The sequence below is a fragment of the Mugil cephalus genome, chromosome 22 (genome assembly GCF_022458985.1).
Source record: "Mugil cephalus isolate CIBA_MC_2020 chromosome 22, CIBA_Mcephalus_1.1, whole genome shotgun sequence".
Taxonomy (NCBI): Eukaryota; Metazoa; Chordata; class Actinopteri; order Mugiliformes; family Mugilidae; genus Mugil; species Mugil cephalus.
In genome coordinates this window covers 2,293,584-2,313,761 of record NC_061791.1, presented here as the reverse complement: position 1 = coordinate 2,313,761, position 20,178 = coordinate 2,293,584, and the positions used below count along the sequence as shown (strand labels likewise).

Genomic DNA, 20,178 nt, shown 5'->3' with positions numbered 1-20,178 from the left:
TAATGGAGGGTAGATTTTTTTTAGTTAAAGTTTGTTACCGTTGATCCTTTTTCTTCTCTGTCGTCTCCTCCTCTTTGTTCCCTCTCATCTCTGATCTCTCCATCCGATCTTACTTACTCACCGATGGCTTTCTTTTGTTTTCTTTTTTTTTTACTTTCTGTACCTTGTTTTATTCTTTCTTTCTTTCTTTCTTTCTTTCTTTCTTTCTTTCTTTCTTTCTTTTCTTCACCTCTTCCCTCCTCTCATCTCTTCTCTCTTTCTGTTCTTCATTTTGCTTTCCTTTTCCCTTTTCACCATCCTCTGCCTCCTTTCTTTCTTTTCTTATTTAAACATTTTATCTTTTATTTTTTGTCTTGTTTTTTTTCCTCTTATTTCCTCTTCTTTCTTTTATCTTCCCCGTCTTCTTTTTTATTTTATTTTCCTTTACTATTTGTCCCCGTATCTAATTTTCCTCCCTTTTCTGTCCCCTCTATTCATCTATCCGTTCTTCTTTCCTTTTCTTTTCTGTTATTTCCTCTTCTTTCTTTTATCGTCTCTCATCTTCTTTTTACATTTTCTCTGCTTTGTTACATTTTTTCTAAATTCTCTTCTTCTTTCTTATCTTTTATTTTCTTCACCTCTTCTCTTTCTCCCTTGTCTTATTCCTTCTATCTATTTCTATTCCATCCCTTTTCTTCTTCTCTTTCGCCTTCTTCCTTTCATCCTTTTCTTATTTAAACATTTTATCTTTCCTTTTACTTATTGTCTCTGTTTTTTCCTTCTTCCTCTCTCCCCTGTCTTCTCTATTAACCCTTCCTTTCTTCCTTCCCTTTTCTCCTATTTCCTCTTCTTTCTTTTATCATCTTCTTTTTCTATTTTCTTTTTCCTTTTTTATACTTTTATTCTGCTTTCTCCTCCCCTCCCTCCCTCCTCTTATTTCCTCTCTTTATCCTCTTTTCTCCCTCGTCCTGTTTTGTCTTTGCTAATTTTTCTCTTGTCTCTCCTTTTCATCTCTCCGCCTCCCCCTCCTCTTCCTCCCCTCCCCTCCCTCCCCCTCCCTCCCCCCCCTGCAGGGCTGCTCGTCCCCCATTGTGGTGAAGTTCGCCGACACTCAGAAGGACAAGGAGCAGCGGCGTCTGCAGCAGCAGCTGGCTCAGCAGATGCAGCAGCTCAACAGTGCGACCACCTGGGGGAGCCTGACGGGCCTGGGGGGCCTCACTCCACAGTATCTGGCTGTAAGGGGAGCCGCCGCGTCGCCCACCACCACCACCTCCACCACCTCCACCCTTTACTGCAGCCCCATGGCCAACGCCGCAGCAGTCAGTTGCCCCACGAAACACCCAGCTCAAAAAAACAACAAAAAAAACAAAAAACAAAACAACGCCGTAAATCTGTCGTCTCTCTTGTTCCTCCCTCTCCTCCGTCGGCCCTCTGACTTCATTACAAGAATAATAATGAAATTTAGGAGGTTAATGCAATATTAAACTCCAAATTTTAGAAAGTCTGTGTGATTGCAAAGTAATGATTCTCTGTGTTTGTACGAAAATGGGGCGACAGAAAGTTTCAAAAAGAAGCAAAGCGACTTGGAAATTTGTGTTTTCTTTCTCCAACCTTTCTGCAATGTGTTCACTCTGTAGAGGGTTTGCATTGACGTCAATGCCGCCTGAGGCCACGCCCACTCTGAGTGACAAAAACATGGCTAAACGTAGCAGAGAATACAGAGAGACCAGGAAAAAATGTGGATTATCAGACCAAATTAAGAACATTCGGACTCAACAATGATCCATATGAACTAGTGTGAATTTGGAAAAGTGGATTAGCCTCAGTTACTGTTAGTTTCAGTTCATTTCAGTTATGATAAATGTGGCTAAATAAAAGATGCTAACGCTAAGAGCTTCACTGAGAAGTAACGTTAATCATACAATACTGTAGCGTTGAAAGGATGACGACAAATATATTATTAACATCCACAAACGTAACTTAAGGTTTGCCTTAATCAAAAATTACAGTATAAATTAATATTACCTGACACTAAATGTCAACCACAACACCAGGTTTCTGTGTCTGGATTCCAGTTGATCCATTTACTTTTCTTTTGGCAGATATCTGTAAAATTTATCTGCTTTTTAAATCTGTTGGTTCAGTCAATCACACAACAGCTCTTCACCCTTTTTTTTTAAAATTAATTTTACAATTTAGATGCTATTAACGCCTATGATTCAAGCTAATGCTGCTAATCTCCACGTTCAACTGTCGCTTTTTGTCACTCGGTGGCCGTAACCATGGAGACTTCAGCTAACGGTGACGTCACGTTCATACCCTCTAAAACATGCAGCAGCAAACTTACGAGTTGAAAGATATTTCCAGCTTTTTTTTTATGCACCGCTGCAGTAAAATTCCTGCAGACGGAAGACAGAGGCCGAACCCAATCAAACAAACGAAGACAACGCGAATACGACGCGTTTGTGTTGCGTTAAAAAACGAGCCAATATTACATATCTGCGAGGTGCTAAAAGTGAGTACGCCTGCAGGAGTTTCCATTTCAAAGCCAAATCCAAGTTCCATCTGTTCTGGAGGAGTTTCCAATCAGTGTGATGAGACCCGGGGGTTTAAAGGGGTTCTGTAATTCTTAATCTCTTAAGACGCGCCGTCCTCTCCGGACATTTATTTTTATAATTGCGATATATTCCTAAGGCTTTCCGTGGAATTAAACAAAAAAAAAAATAAAAAATCGTCAGAGGACGGCTCGGAGCTCCACCGATCCCCAGTTTAAGAGGCGGGAGGAGCTCGGCTCAGGGCTCTCAACGGTTGATTTGTTTGATTGGGAAGTTACCGAGTCTCTTTTGTGTTCCCAGACTCCTGCCTCATAAAGTTTTGTTGCCAAACCCTTCGACTCATTGCTCTCCGGTTTTTCCAAATTAACCACCCAAACCTCTCCCCGAAATCTGGGCCTTTTTCAAATTTGTCTGATCGTAGGTGGAATTCGCACCTGTCGTTTTCAGCAAACAATCCCTCCTCTACTGGAAATTGATTTTTTTTTTTTTTTTCGTTTGAGGCAGAGGAAAAAATAAATTAAGATAAAAAAAAAAAAATGGTGAATCGGGCTCCCAGATTTCTTCTCCTCTCAATCCTCTTTCGCAAAGATTAGGCTCCATTCTGGAGGAAAAACAAACATCACACAATGGCGCGAACAAGATGTTAATTTGCCGTTAATTCGGGTCTTTGAGGGATGAGTTTTTGACAGCATCAGTATTCCACTTTTGTTTTGGGTGTCTAATTAGTCAGCTAGATTGGAGCTTTCATGCTCAACTTGTCTGGGAGAATCGTGGCGGAATACAAACTGCCAGCGCTTTCCGAGAGAGGAGAGATCAGACTGTATTAGCAGCTCATTTACTCATCGAGCACTGATGCAAAAAAAAAAAAAAAAAAAAAAAAAAAGAAACCACACACACGGCCAAACTGCTCATTACCAGTTTAGCTTCTCGGCGTAGAAGTGCAGACATGTATCCAGCTTCCAGCATCCACCCGCCTCACTTTGTTTCTCCTCTTCTTTCCCTTCTCCTCCTCCTCCTCCTCCTCCTCTTCTCTTTTTCCTCCTCAGTTGCTTCAGCAGGCGACCTCCTCTGGTAACCTCGGAGCCTTCAGTGGGATCCAGCAGATGGCCGGTGAGTCAAAAAACCCGTCGACAACACCCCCCTCCGAACTCGCCCCATCGCCGAGGCGCTTGAAAACATTTGTTTTGCGCCATTGTGTTGTTTTGGACTTTAAAGACGCGACTAAAGAAGAACCTGGAGGAAATAAAAAGAGGCCGTTTGCCCTGAAGATTCATTAACGGCTGCTGAGGTTCGTTTTGATCTTTTTAATGAGGCCAGACAAAGAGCCGTATATTAGAGCTGTCCCTCTGTGCTGATTGGTTCTGAGCTGGTCACATGTTTCATGGGCGCCATGTTAGATACATCAAACCAATATTCACCCATAGAGAAGTGGCAATAACAGAGAATACAGTTGGATTAAAAGTTAAAATATGCCACAGTGCTCAGCCTACGGCTCCAGCAGGAAAATACATGGGTGAACAAAAACAGAGAAAGTTATGGAGCAGAAGATTAAAAGGAAGAACTGGATATCAGCTGATTTCTATTATGTGATGAGGTAAATGTCAACGTCTTTTTGACGTTTGTTAAGATTTAATGTAGGAAAAATAAAGTTGTACCGTCATTAATGTGAACCTTGATCTCAAAAACACCACTTTACAAATTAATGAAGTTAGCCTAGCCTAATGCTAGCCTTATGCTAGCTAGTTATCTAGACTAAAGGCTTAGAAAAATAGCAGCTAGCGTCATATATACTGTGAAACCCATGTGTTCATGTAATTTATGTCCATGTAGATAAACACATTTAACTGACACGTAACTTTACCTCAGTTACTACTAAGTTATTATGGCTAGCGTGCTAATGCTATAATGCTAATACTAGTTTAATTTTCACTATTTCTGAGTATTTTCCACCTTTTAACGGTGATGGATGAACACGGAGACTGAGGAGAAGGTAAACACAGCTCCATGACTGATGAGGTGATCGGGCTACAAAGCATTTTACAGCTCATTTAAGATATTTAAAGGAAGTAGACGCTGGGATATTTAAGTGAGGATCTTTTACATATTGGTAATAACATTTATAGGCCCGTTAATGGTGGAAATAAGACATTTATTTCAACATCCGTCCCATAGTGTTACACTGCAGAATCTAACCTCTGATGTAGCAAACATGGCGCCATGATTTGAGTTGGACAGACTCGCTCTAATATACAGCTCTGGTAGCAGAGGCTTTGGATGAAAAACGAAAGAAAGAAGCGGTTAAAACGCTCCGGGGGGGCTGGCGCCATCTATGGCCACGCGTCCGTTACTTCAAGTTCAAAGCCAAAAAAAAATCTTTGCAAGTTTTCAAACTAAATGGAGCAGATAAGGAGGACGCGAGGAAACAGGAAGTGAAGCGGAATGGGACAGTAACTCTCTCTTAAGTCGACGCTCGCCGCAATAATAAAAAATGCATATTGTATTAACCCAGTTCTGCGTTAATCTGAGCCCTGAGCGAGAAGCTCTCCCATTAAATGTTGAACAAGATAAAAATCTCTGTCTTTAAGAAATATCCTTCTTCCTTCTGGAGGCTTTGAATGTAGGTTCTTTAAGACTCTCTTCTTTAAGGCGTCTTCTCTCTCTCTCTTTTTTTTTTGCATTAAACTCTCCTCTTTATTTTTAAGCCTCTTTTTTTTTTTTTTTGCAGCAGATACTCTTCACAGTTTCTACATCTCACCTTCACACTTTCTTAGTAGCGTTTCTCAGCTTTTAATTTGTCGGAAACAGGACAAAGAGATTTGTCAACTTCTCTGTTTTTAAATCTTTGCCGAAAAAAACAGAAACAGGCCGCGGGGACTTGGAAGCGAGAAAGGCGCCGTCTGAATCTGGAGATCTGTTGGTGCTCCATCTGGGAGGGGTGGTGGTGGTGGTGGTGGTGGTGGTGGTGAGAGGAGGGAGGGTTGGGGGGGGGGGGGGGGGGTGGCTGGTTGGTGATTGGCAGGAGATGTGAGACAGCTGAATGACATCTGGTCCCGGTCTTTAGCGCGAGGAGCCGCCGAGCTGAGAGGCTTCAATTACACCAATGAGCGTCTCGATTAGACGTCGCGGCCAACGCCGGCCCTGGCACATGGCCGCCCCCCCTCACCAACTCACACGAGCTCGCACACTGATGCACCATCTGCACAGGCCGGATACTCCAACTCTGAAAGTGACGGGGGAAGAAGGAAAAAAAAAAGAAATAATGAAAAAAAATAGACTGTATTTGTCTCTCTTTGCTTCCTCTCTGTTGGACTCTTCTCTCCTTTATTCCTCTCTAACCCAGTTATTTTTATCTCCCGCCTGCTCCTTTACTCCTCGCAACTGTCTGGAAAATGTGCGTTCGACGAGGGAGATAGCCTCTGACAAATGTAGGGAAGAATCGGCTGCTTTGAGGCGGCGGCGGCGGTGGTGGTGATGTTTTTCGTCGTCGGCTCCGGAAAGAGAAAAGAAATAGAAACGGTTTGAGAAAAATTAGAGGAGAGGAAGTGGAATAAAGAGGAAGACTTCAACAAAATGGGAAGATTGAACGGAACGGAAGAGGAAAGAGGAGCAAATGGACAAAATGGTGCAAATGAAAAGGAACGAAATGGAAGAACTGAGGATGGGAAAAGTGTAGAAAACAGGAAGTAAGGAAATGAGATTATTAAAAAACGAAAAGGGGAAAAAGGAGGAATGGAAATAAAGAAACAAAGAAAGAACAGACTGTTCAGAGATGAAATGAAAAAAAGAAAGGAATGAGAAGGAGAAATAAAAGAAGAAAGGGAAGAAGTTAAGTAAAAGAAAGACGAAAGAAGACATTTGGAATAAAATGGACAAAGGAAGAGGAACACAAGGAAAGAAGAAACACAATGGGAAAAAGGAACAAGAAGGAGTAAACTAAGAACTGGAGAGGAGGAAAGAAAAAGACTAAAGTGGAAGAGAAATGAAAAAAGGTTTAAGAAACTGAGAATAAAGATGTTTTTCTGCGTAAACACATGACGTCTGTGCTCGGAATAAAGAGCTCTGATTGGTCCTCTGATGTGGACTAAGAACATGGAAACTGAAATCAGCTCGGTAACATAATAACCCTCTCACGGGTCGGTCGCCTGGAACCTCAAACCATTTACCAAACAAGATGGACCCCCTCCCACCCTCCCCCCCTCGCCCCATGGTGTCTTGTTTGTTGTGTGTCTCTTTTCTATGTGTGTGAGTGTGAGTGTGTACTCCCATGGTACTGTATATACACCCAGAACTGTATATACGACACATACACCTCCGCATCGACTGCACTGTTTTTATTTTTATTTTATTTATTATTTTTTGTTTCTTTGTTTTTTAACAACCAACTTCATGAGTCAGAGGAGGCGTCTCCACGGCGGAGATTGTGTTCTTGGTTCGCGAGGGATTCGCACCGACGCCTGCACAACAAACACACAAGCAACACTCGGGGGGAGGAAGAGGAAAGGCTGGTGTTTTATGGCCTTCGGGCTTCATCGTCAGTTTCGATGACGCCATGCGGCCGTTAATTAATAAGTTTCAGTTTCAGGGGACGTTAAAAATATTTGGTTTAAAGTTTGAGGCATTTGACATCATGACTGGAGCCTGGTGATGGATCCAGGTGTAAAGTGTTTTTATTTTCTAAATGAAAAAAACAAATATTGGATGTTTTCTACAAGGAAAATCCTGTTTAATTGAAACATGCTAGCCCTATCGCTAATGCTAATGGTCGCCAACGCTAGACATTTAAAAGTTGTAGCTCTAAACTGTCTGTTCAGCTAAATCACTGAGATTATTTCTGCTTTAAAAATCCAAACTAAAGCAATGCAGCAGCCAGGACTAAAGAAAAAGACAAATATCCGAGGACTTATTGCTAATGCTAATGGCTATCAACATCACTTGTTAAAAAGTCGCTGGTTGATCCAAACTGTGTGAAAGTCAACGGTGCCACGCTCCAGCCTTGACCCACAAATGTAGATATGGAACTCTTTATTTACTTTTAGTCATCCAAGCATGTTAGCTTAGCAAAGAAGGAGCTGCAGCCAAAATAGCAGTCAACACAAAGTCTTAATCTACCTTCAAATTTATATTATTTCTAAAAGAAAACACAAATATCATCAGTTTTTTTTTTTGACGAGGATTGCCATCATTGACTGCCAAATGCTAGCCCTGTCGCTTTTACTATTTCTCACCAACATCACTCAATTTGCTCGTAGCTCCAAATTTTCTATTTAGCCAAATCACTGACATTATTTCTGCATCAAAGAACCAAACCTGAGTAATGCAACAGCCAGGACTTTCACAAGTCTGAAAATATTTGGTTTAAAGTTTAAGTCATTTGGCATCGCAACTAGAGGCTGATGCATTCAAATCCATATTATTTCTACAGGAAAAGCTAATGCTAATGGCCGCCAACGTCACTCGTCCCCAGTCGGACGTTAAAAAAGTCGCTCCGATCTCAAAATGAACGGCACCAATCTGCTCCAATCTTGACCCACTAATGTAGACATGTAGCTCTTTATTCACATTTAGTCATCCAAGCATGTTAGCTTAGCAAAGAAGGAGCTGCAGTCAAATTTAAAAATGCATAACCCTCTGGAAGGCATTTATAGCCTTCTCCTCTGAGCTTTACTCAAGTATAAGCTAAAAGTTTAGCTAAATCTCTGAGACTTTCAGAAAACCAAACCTAAACACTGCAACTTCTCAGCTCAGCTTTATGGGACTTCAAAACAGTTGTTTTTAAGTTTTATCAGCAGTTCACATTGATGTTATTTCTAAAAGAAAACACAAATATATATTTTGCTAACTGTCTTTGATTGCCAATGCTAGCCCTATTGCTAATGCTAATGGCCGCCAACATCACTCGTCCCCAGTCGGATGTTAAAAAGTTCCTTGTAGCTCAAAACTGCATCAGGCTCCAATTTTGACCCACTGATGTAGACATGTAGCTCTTTCAGTGGAGTAAATAAGAGGAAAGGGAATCGAGGGAAGGAGGACAAGAAAACGAGAAAGGAAAAAACGAGAGCGAGGGCCGTGCAGGAACTTGTACATTTTATTTTAACACTTTCACTCATACGAGCGCATGTTAGTGCAGCAATGAGGGAGCCGAGTTTGAATTTTAAATCTCATAACTGTCTGGGAAGCCTTTATAAGTTGTTAGAGCCTTCTCCTCGGAGCTTTACTCGAGTGCTGTTTAAACAGAAATCACTGAGATCATTTCTGCCTCGGAGAACCGAACCCAAACAGCTGCTTTTACTCGTTCGCACACACACACACTCGGGACTTATTAGAGGAAATCAGACGCTGTGGTGTTCGCCGACAGATTTTTTTGCAGAGGATTATTTCCAGGTTTTATATTGATTGTTGGGGAGTTCAGCTCTGACGCACTGCGCCCCCCCCTCGCCCCTTCCGGTCCACGCCACGCCACGGCCACGGCCTCGGCCTCAGCCTCGCTCCCCAGGTTTGACACCACCTCTCTGGCTCCTCCTCTCTCCAGGTATGAGTGCTCTGCAGTTGCAGAACCTGGCCACTTTAGCGGCGGCAGCGGCGGCGGCCCAAAACTCAGCCAGCCCCTCCACCGCAAACCCCCTGTCCTCCAACGCCGCCTCCCTGGGAGCGTTGGCCAGTCCAGGTAATGCCGATAAAGAAGCCACTCAGGTTTGGGAGGTTTGTCCGACGCCCGGGGAGGGGGGCCTGCCTGCCTGCGCTCTCCATCGTTAACCATTGCCAGTGTTGTCGCACCCAGCCCCCCCTCCCGTCCACCTCCACCTCCACCTCCACCTCCACCTCATCCCTCCATGATCCGGCACCATCACCGAAACCATCCGACCGGCCATCTCCGTTGTCCAGGTCTTCTCTGCGGCTCATTCCCATGGTGTGTGTCTCCACCGTCCTCATAGCTCCATCATCTTCACACTGTGTCCATGTCGATGCGCCGCCTACCTACACCCCCCACCCCCCCTGTCTTTGAACGCCTCACCACCTCACACCACGTGGCCCGACAACCATCCTGTCACGTGTGCGCGTGTGCATGTTTGTGCCTAAGCCAGGGGTGTCAAACGTAACGGCCGCGGACCAAAACCGGGTCCTATCTGGGCCCCCCCCCACACAAACACAGGGACAGGAGGAGTTATATCCAGCAAAGGGGTAATAAAAATATATTTACAATATTTAAAAAAAATACAAAAGTATATTTAAAAAAACACGTTTGGTTTAAAAAATGTATATTCTTTTCTAGATATTGATTTTATGCTGGAAACTATGTACAGGCTGGGTATTTATTATTATAATAATTATTATTATTATTATTATTGTTATTATTATTATTATTACTACTACTACTACTACTACTATTATTATTATTATTATTATTATTATTATTATAATTATTATTATTATTATTATTATTATTAGTATTATCATTATTATTATTATTATTATTATTATTATTATTATTACTACTACTATTATTACTATTATAATTATTATTATTGCTACTATTATCATATGATGTGGAATATTATTTTTCTATTAATGTTGTATTGGAGTGAGGAGGTTTTCTGATCTCAGCTGCACAATCTGCCTCATAGATTTTTTAAATTTTATTGGTGTGTTGCAAATGAATAAAATTTAAAAAAAAAATAATTGCATAGAAAATATACAAATATATATACTTATATATATATACATATATATATAGATATAGATATAGATATAGATAGATACTATAATTTACAATATACTAGAATATTTATATAATGCAATATGTGGAGATATGTGGTAATATAAAATATAATGTAAATATCTGAGATTAAATTAAATGACTTCCTGACCTAAGATGAGTTTGACACCCCTGTCCTAAATGTCTCCGTGTCCGGTTCAGATCTGTGCATTGTCGTCCTTCTTCTTATTTCTTTGTCTGTCCAGCTCCAGAGACACAAAGTAGAAAAAAAAAAAAAAATTTAGACAGAGTTGTTGTTGTTGTGCCCGGCGGAGGGACGTGATGTGTGTGTGTGTGTTCACTGTTGTATTCGTCAGGTTAAAGAAAAAAAAAAAAGAACCTGGGTGAGGTTAAATGACGCCACCTTCAGATTCTCCTCCTCCTCCTCCTCCTTCGTCCTCCCCCTCGTCTTTCTGTTCTAACGTCCTCCCTGTTTCTTCCCCATCATTCTCCCCCTTTCATGTCGGCACGGCAACGCTCCAGCGGCCGTGGATTTCAGAGAAAACTCCATCAGAGCATGAATATGGAAAAAAAAAAAAAACTCTGCTCCATCCCACTTCCTGTCTCCCTCCCTCCCTCCCTCCATCCCTCCCTCCGTCTCTCTCTGACTCTGAATGTCAGGCCAACCTTGAATGGTTCTCTCTCAGGTGGTTGAGCTGCTCGGTGTGAATGAGCCGCATGTGTCAATGAAACTGAAAAAAAAAAACGTCACGGCAGCCTGATAAAATTAGACCGTTCTGCATGGAGACAGGTTTCTGTTGTTGCTGCTGCTGCTGTTGTTGTTGTTGTTGTATTTGTTGTTGTTGTTGTTGTGCACCATGTGCCGATCTGAACTTCTTTACCGCACCATTTCTCCGACACACTCAGCGGCAGAGCTGCTTCGTTGGCATCGTTTAGAGAAGATCGAGGGTTAAAGATATATTTTTTTTATTATTATTATTATTTCTTTCTTTATTTTTTGCAAGCTTTGTGCACCACATCTCCCGCCATCCCCACCTCCCACACAGCACATCTCACATCAGTGTGTGTGTGTGTGTGTGTGTTTTCAGGTGTATATGTGTGTGTGAGTCCGTGTCCACCACTGTGTGTTTTGATTTAAAACAAAAAAAAAACAATCTCCTGCTAAACGAGAACCAGAAAATGTCACGACTGCAAACGTCGCCGTTTACGATTATCTGTGGCCCATTCAACGCCTCCTCTCGCCTTTCTGTGCACGTGTCTGCTTTTCTCTTTGCTTTTTATTTATTTTTATTTTATTTTACAGCGTAAACCTCGAACGTGATCAGAGCAAACTGCTTCACATTTACACGGGATTTCTTTTCTGCACACGGGGGTTATTACGAGTGTTTTAGTCCGAGCTGCGTCTTTATTAAAGGCGAATTAAAGGTGCTACTTGTGATATTTTGAAGCATCGTCGTGCCTGAGGTTTCCCTTGAACTCTGCTGCTGTTTCCCGTCAGGACGGAGGATAAATACATGAGCAGCTTCAATGACCCTCCTGACATTTATCTTAACCAGACCCTCGGACAGAGTTCAGCTCAGTCTGATTTGTGAGAACATGCAGCTGCAACCAGACCAAGGTCTTTTCCACAGAAAGCAGCAGTTTATTCATGTGTATTTTGTGTTTTTCTATTTGTGTTTTGTGGTTGGATTCTCTTGCTGTGTTTACATGGACGATAGTGAAAAAAATCTAAAACATATGGATATTGTTCCAAAGTCCTGCTCCGTTTAGACCAACAGTGTCAAAGTCATTTTAGTTTTACTATTATAATACAAGTACATAAGGTTTATTGGCCAAAATATACAAGAAGCACCAAACATTGTGCCTCCGTCTTGCCAAAGGAATATTAAACACATACGTCAGTTTGATGGTAAAGATAGCACCAATTTTATTTGCTTATTTTGTGCCAAAACCACAATAAAAAAATGATGCATATGACAAATTAATGCAGACGGGGCTGAACCAGTCACATAAACAGCATAATAACCTTTGAATAATGACAAGTTTCCATTTGTTTTAGTGCAAAGACGAACCAGTAAATTAGGAGAATTGTTACATTTAATAAACATTTTTTTTTCCTTTTACACTGAAGATCAAATAAACTCTTATTTTAGATACTTAAACCATCCAAAAATCCTTAAAATATTCAAAAAGCATTGAAAAAAAGCAACTTTTTTTTGTTTTTTGAGAAGACATTTCGTTAGCTAATGTTAATGGACTCTGGTCGGGCCAGTTTCTAGTCAAGTGACTGGTTGTTTTTCTGCCTCCACGTTTCTGATACTTCTGGTTCTACTAGCGTCCATGTAGACGAAGCGTCTGAGTCACGACCACTTGTCAGATAAATTACAGGAATAAAACCAAACAAAACAAAATAAATAAATAAGGTTATTTTTATGATGTTCCAGATTTGGAGATAATTGCTAATGAGGCGTCCACCATGTCTGAGCAAAACTAATCGAGTAGAATTAGAGACGTCCATGTCTTTCTGACTCCCCGTCATTACCGTATTGTCTGTAATAAAGACAAACAAAAAGCCTCCTTAGAATAAGCTGGAGGTTTTGGAGGGAAGCAGAGTTCAGCGACGTCCTCGATTCTTAACCGATGCTAAATATCAACACGTAGCACCTCCGGTCGATCTGTCTGAACCTCGACACGATGCTGAAAACATGTAACACGTCTGCTTCTCTCCCTCCTTTTCTTTATTTCTACCCCCCTCCCCCCCTCACCCCCTTTATACAGCGGGCACCACGGCCAGCTCCAACGCCGGCGCCATGAACTCTCTGACCTCTCTGGGCACCCTGCAGGGCCTGGCAGGCGCCACCGTGGGCCTGAACAACATTAATGCACTAGCAGGTAGCGTCAACAGTGAGTATTCACCCAGCCATCAGCCACCTCCGCCCCCACCCATGACCACCCACCCACCCGCCCACACCCAGCGGCTGCAGAGGGACGAGCATCAGGGTTTGACTCTGTGTCCTGGCTTTTTTTTTTTTTTTTTTTTTACATTAAAACTCACCAGTTTAGCACCTTTAAGGCGAGACACCCACTGATCAGTTTTGAGATTTTTTGCTATTTAGCTTCATTAACATGTCTCCTGTCAAACTATTTAAAAAAAAAAAGCAGTAAAAATGCACATTTAGGTGTTTATTTCAGTACACGTTATCCTAAATTCTCTAAAAGTCATCGTTCTGCTGTAGCCTCGTCTCTATCTGATAAATGAGGAACTATCCTTTGTATTTGCAACCAATCGTGAAAGTAAAAAAAGGTCGGTCCGAAGCTAAACTCTCATTGTTCGGTGTCGATTTCTGACAACGTGATTCGTTCGAAGGCGTCACGTGACCTGATATTCTACTGGACATTTAAAAAAAGCAGAGAACTGCAGCTCAAATTAGCAAGAAAAGTCAAATAAAAGACAGATGAAGGAGAGGAGAGGGGACGTCAGATTATATGACATGTTTTGAAGAATTTGAGTAGATTTGGTTTTGGTTCATAGTGGTTTCCAATAAAAATCTACATGATCTTACAATGTGAAACTTTAAAATTAGTTTTTCTACTCTGAGCCAGAAATCTCCACTTACACAAACCAAACTTTCCAGATTTATTCGTAACCACATTCTGCAGGTATTCGCAGAGGGGATTTTTCATATATCGCTCAGAGCCTGATTTATGGAACATTTTACTCCTAAAAACATGTCAAAAATGTATTCTTTTGGACTTGTTGACAGTATTTTGTGATTTATGGAGCGATAAAAAGAGATATCCAAAAATCCCCTCTGCAAATACCTGGAAATCTAATATGTTAACAAAAATAACACAAGAATTTTGAACCTCACTTTAGCCATTATTCAGATTTCTGTTCTGGAAATGTATGCAAATTAATGCATATTTAAGGAGATAACTCCACATTTGCATATTTAAATATAAATTGATTTAAAACTTGCAATACAAAAAGATAATGTATTTATGTAAGTAATCAACTGGAGAAGTTTCATGATGATATCTGTTAGTTAAAAATTTTACCCCATTCACCTGTAGTGTCTCGCCTGAAGTTGACAAATTGGGTGCAGGATTTGCTATAAAGTTAAAAAGTATATATATATATATATAGAAAAAATCTATATTTAATATCCTCGAATGAAGGTTAAACATGTCAAAAAATCCATCCACTTGTCCAACTCTAATGTCAGCAGCTCCTCCTCAGGATTTACCGACATCGATCAGGAAACTAAAATCTGATCCTTAAAGTCAGCCACTCATCAAACTAGAGTCAAGTTTGCTTCCGGCTGTCGTCTCTCTGCGCCTCTGTTTGACTTGAAAAAGAATCGACAGTGGCTTCCTCGTTCATTCACTCACTCACTCACTTGGGGATATTTCACTCACTCATCCATCTATCCATCCATTTCACCCTCATCCATCCCTCCATCCGCTTCCTGGTTGTGTCCCAGGTGAACGCTTGCTGGGGTAAGAGTGCAGAGTTGGCGTGCTGCTCGTCACCGTGTTCGTCACGGTTTTCGCATCGTGTTATTTTTGTGTTTTCTGTCTTTTTTTTGACAGCAGATTGGTTCCACAAGTGGTAAAATGCCAAATCTTACTTCCTATTGCGTACACGTTTCCCATTGAAAACAAAACACGGAAATTTGATGCCATAAATACGAAATATGACTTATGTGTGGATTTTTACAACCAAAAATACATTTACTCATTTATGTGAATACAAGTATGTAAGATTTGTTGGTCAATACATACAGATCCTGTCAATTTGATGGCAAAAATACAAAATGGGACAAAGTTTTACATCTAAAAATAAAACATTCGGATATTTTTGTGCATAAGAAGCACCAAACACTGTGTTTGTGCCAACTTATGACCATTTTCATGCTGGAATAAATATTTCTTACCAAAGGAATATTAAATACATACAAAACATGAAAACAACATGTCAGTTTGATGGTAAAGATACAAAATATGACAAAATTTTATGTGAAATTTTCTAATTTTTTTCCAAAATTAGGCATTTTTATACAAAAGTAAACATTTGTCTGTGTTTGTGCCAACTTATGACCATTTTCATGCTGGAGTAAAGCTTGCTTATTAAGAGAATATTAAATACATACAAAAAAACATGTCAGTTTGAAGGTAAAGATGCAAAATATGACAAAATGTCATGTGAAATTTGCTTATTTTGGGCCGAAATTATAGAATTTTATACAAAAGTAAATATTTGTGTGTGTTTGTGCCAACTTATGACCATTTTCGTGCTGGAGTAAATATTTCTTATCAAAGGAATATTAAATACATACAAAACATAAAAGCAACATGTCAGTTTGATGGTAAAGATACAAAATACGACAAAATTTTATGTGAAATTTTCTTATTTTTGGTCAAAATTAGGGATTTTATACAAAGGTAAACATTTGTCTGTGTTTGTTCCAACTTATGACCATTTTCGTGCTGGAGTAAATATTTCTTACCAAAGGAATATTAAATACATACAAAAAAGAAAAAAAAACATGTCAGTTTGACGGTAAAGATGCAAAATATGACAAAATGTCATGTGAAATTTGCTTATTTTGGGCCGAAATTAGAGAATTTTGTACAAAAGTAAATATTTGTGTGTGTTTCTGCAAACTTAGGACCATTTTCATGCTGGAGTAAATATTTCTTACCAAAGGAATATTAAATACATACAAAACATTTCAGTTTGATGGTAAAGATAGAAAATATGACAAAATTTTATGTGAAATTTGCTAATTTTGTGCCAAAATTTGGGAATTTAATCAAAAGGAAACATTTCACACCCAAAACTGTGTTAAAAACATATATAGGGCAAATTAGTACAAAAGTTGATATATTAGGGTCTAAAAAGGAAAGAAAATAATAAATAAAACTGTTTATTATGACAATTTATTACAAGACATTTAAATTTTTTTCAAAGTTGGGTCCAGTCCAGAACAGACGTACATGCTTCTGACCACATGTGTGAGTTTGCCGCCTGCGTGGTGTGTCGGCATCTAGCGATCCGTGTGGTGTGTGTGTCCTGCCTTTGACCTCTGGGGAGACGGGGCTGGGATCTTAATCAGAGCTGTTATGACAGCAGAGATCCTGTACTACCGGCCTCTTCCACCACATTATTCTCCTCTGACCTTTACCGCTCCTCGCTTGGAGTAGCTGTATCCGCCGTGTAAATCATATACGTGTCTAACACAGGACACAGACGCACACACACACACAGACACACACACACATGTTCATGCTTTTCAAACCGAACTGGTCGCCTTCGTTTTGCATCCCAGTTTGCCCCCCGCTAAACCTTTCCCTCCTCTTAGTGCCCCCTCTCCGTCCTTCCACCACCGCCGCCACCAACCATCCGCCCTCATTTAAACACATCTAGGCCTTAATTGAATTGCAAAGGTCACCGGTGCAATTATTCCTGAATAAATGAGTGACCTATAATCTGGAGCGCCGCGGTGATAATTTATTTCACTGTGTCTGACGGCGAGGCGACAGGACGCCCGAGCCGGTGTCAGACCCCCTCAGACAAGTTGCCCTCCGTCGTGATATTAAGCCGTTACAAGGCGCTAATGAGTGTTACTGCTGTGTTCCTTCACTTTCTAACTCCCCGCCTCCCTCCACCCCCCCCACGGGCCTGTCCTCACCCCTAAAGAGAGATGTCACACTCACGAATAATCACTGTTTGTTTGGATGTGTGGCCAGAAAATGATATATACCACAAAGATACCTTCATCACAGCACGCAGTCATGCATAGACTGTAAGAAAAATGGTTGACACCAACTTTCCATTGCCCACACAGTGTAAAATGGAAGAAACCACCCTTGAATAAAGATTATTATTATATGTTTCAGTTTTTTAGTTTGTCCCGTCCACAAATAGCTTGTGACCTATACTGGAGTCAGCCACCAGAGGGAGCTCCACATGCTTAGGCCTCACTTTTAAAGCGGCGTCATGGCGTCACGCCATTTATTGATCCCCACAGGGAAATTATTTTGTCAAAGAGTCACGAATAAGAAAAAAGACATACATGATCAAGACAAAAAATAAAATAATATAAAATAAGAATGAGGTAGAATTCCAGTCCCATTTACATTAAATATACAGTTAATAAAACATTTAGCTAAAGTGTCTCAGTATAAGATTAGCTAAAATGTTTCAGTGTAAGTTTAGCTAAAGTTAGCTAAAGTGTTTCAGTATAAGGTTAGCTAAAGTGTCTTAGCGTAAGGTTAGCTAGAGAGTCTCAGAATAAGGTTAGCTAAATTTAGCTCAAATGTTGTGAAATAAACGGATTTAAATAAAATAATTTCAAATGAAATTAGCAGATTCTTTTATATTTTGGCTTCATGGACCAAATCTGAATTTACAAAGTCTGCGTCCTCGTGTAACCACAAAGAATTCACAAATATCTTTGTTTTTTTTTGTGTTTCTCATTCCGTCTCATTGTCGTCTCTGGGTGTGTGTTTCTGTTTGTGTGCATGCATGTGACGCTTTTTACTCTGAGATACCTGTGCAGCTCTGGCTGTCATCAGCTACACTCATACGATACCTGACTGTGTTTAAACTGTGTGTGTCCCGTGTTTAACGTGTGTCAACGTTGTGTTGATGTGTCCTTTAGTGTGTGTGTGTGTGTGTGTTTGTGTGTCGTGACGTGTGTGTGTGTGTGTGTGTGTGTGACGTCTGTGTGTTTGTTTTTTCTGTGTGTGTTTGGTTAAAACACAACCTTCGGTGGGAGCGCTAATGAGTAAGTGCACTCTTCTTTCTTTATTGTTGGGTTTTATGTAAAGTTGCTCAAATGCTCTCAGGTATGGCGGCTCTAAACGGAGGCCTGGGCGGCGCAGGGCTCACCAACGGGACGGCGGGCACCATGGACGCGCTGACGCAGGCTTACTCAGGGATCCAGCAGTACGCAGCCGCCGCGCTGCCCACCCTCTACAGCCAGTCCTTGCTGCAGCAGCAGGGGGCCGCCGGAAGCCAGAAAGAGGGTCAGTAACCAGCCACCAGGGGGGTTCAGGCCTAAGCGCCGCTGGATGCTAAAGTTGCACAGCGGAGCTTTGTCCTAAACACAAATTCAGTGATGCCTCCAGGACGTCTACAGTATAGATGGTTTTCATCTTCCGTCCGGAAGTCGCCATATTGGAGGCACTTGGGAAGGTAAACAAGACTGAAACGGACGGAAAATCGTGTTTGGCCCATTTATCATCAGGTAATTGAAATGTTCATAGCAGCAGTTCTTAACTAATTTTCTAGCTAACAAGTAGCTATCAAGCTACTGACCTGTTATTCCTACAGACTTCATCCAGTCTAAGTTTTCCCTTTGATAAAGGTCAGACTTTTTTCCTGGAATACGATGAGAAATACAGCAGATTCTAGCTCTACATTTTAAGAACGATGTTGCTACTGCAACAGGCTAATGCTAATGGGATCAGAATCAGGTATAAGTCAGTAATGCCACATGTGGCATTACTTTTGGCAGTATATACAATTCCAAATGGTTTTCCCAGTTGGTCCAGCCAAAAACACAACAATAATTTACCATTTTCCACGTTTCCAAGTCTGTGTGCTTTGTTTACCTTGTCGAGTGCCTCCAACATGGCGACTTCCGGATTGATGACACGCTGATGACGCATCCTGAAAACCTCTATACTTTGGGAATTTACAGAAAAGGATAAATCACCAAAAATTTTTGATGTGTGGAGCAAACTTTCTACAGTTGAAAGTACAACGAGATTTTAAACCAGACTAAGTGCTGAGATATAAAAGTACTAAGTAGAGTCTCGTTTGTTGTAGCTTCACCAGAATTTGGCAGAATTTCTTTTTTAAATTGTATTAATTTCACTTAAAAAAAAAAAAAAAAAAAAACCTCAGCTAGGCTTATTGGCCAGGACCAAAGCTGATTTAAACCAGTAATTTCTTTTTTTTTTAAAAATAAACAACCAAAAGCTGGAGGAATTCCCAGTCTTTTTTTGATTAATTTATTTTATTTACTATAGTAGCTTGCGTATCAGAGACAAGCATGGAAAAATTCTGAAACTGCTGCAGAAGAAGACTGCGCCCTTCAGGATGCTTTCACACTAATTGATAATTAATAAAGTATTCATGCAATGTTCTCAGGGCAATCAAACTTAACCCTAGGGTCGTGCAAACAGCTTTGTGAATACCTTCTCTAACCGGACTTGGCTCAGCTCATACCAGCACAAATGGACCAACCTGGTCAGATGGGTCACAGGTTTGCAAACCCCAAGTCCATGGTTCAGATTCCTTGAGCAAACACCTAATCCACGCAAGAATGGATTGGTCAAAACCTTATCAGGGATCAATAAAATACGGAGAAACTAAGGAAAAGCTGCACAACAGCGAGCCAAGAGTCAAAGAACCCGTAAATTAAAATGTAGTTACAGTGTCCAATACTTCAGTTTGGGTCTATTAAAGTCTAGTTTTGCAAGCTTAACTGATCTAGAGGTCACGTATAAATCTATACACGCCTACGCGCAGAACCCGTAGTTAAATAAACCCCCACCCAAAAAAAAAAAAGCTTCAGACGACAGCCCTGAATACAAACCAGATGATGAAACGTCTAGTAAAACAAACAGGGCCGTATTACTGTTTGTTTGTGCTCTGCTCATCGTCTCTGCTCCCGGCCAAGATAAATTTGTAAAGAAGAATGTTTTTCGCCTCCGTCGGTCCGTCCGGGAGTTCAGAACCTTCCAGGGAGACAAAAGAAATGCGGCTCCGTACGCTGCTTCGTTTATCAGCAGAGAGAATATTAAATGATCCTGAGAGATCTGACCTATTAGGATTATTAGGATGCACGATGGATTTAGGGGGGGGGGGGGGGGGGGGGTGGCGACCTGTGACCCCTCTCAAGAGAGACGACATGC

At 40.9% G+C, this 20,178-nt stretch overlaps 1 protein-coding gene across 23 annotated transcripts in view; it reads left to right on the top strand.

Moving 5' to 3' along the window:
- celf2 (cugbp, Elav-like family member 2) overlaps positions 1 to 20,178 on the top strand; it is a 210,693-nt gene that overhangs the window by 180,179 nt on the left and 10,336 nt on the right. For 3 of the 23 annotated variants that reach the window (XM_047575017.1, XM_047575012.1, XM_047575018.1), the window contains 5 exons: positions 1,053 to 1,298; positions 3,581 to 3,644; positions 9,064 to 9,198; positions 13,027 to 13,152; positions 18,085 to 18,282. In XM_047575017.1, the coding sequence (XP_047430973.1) occupies positions 1,053 to 1,298; positions 3,581 to 3,644; positions 9,064 to 9,198; positions 13,027 to 13,152; positions 18,085 to 18,282 (769 nt within the window). The remainder of the gene's footprint in view (positions 1 to 1,052; positions 1,299 to 3,580; positions 3,645 to 9,063; positions 9,199 to 13,026; positions 13,153 to 18,084; positions 18,283 to 20,178) is intronic. The other 20 variants (XM_047575020.1, XM_047575027.1, XM_047575019.1 and 17 more) reach the window with 14 other exon arrangements.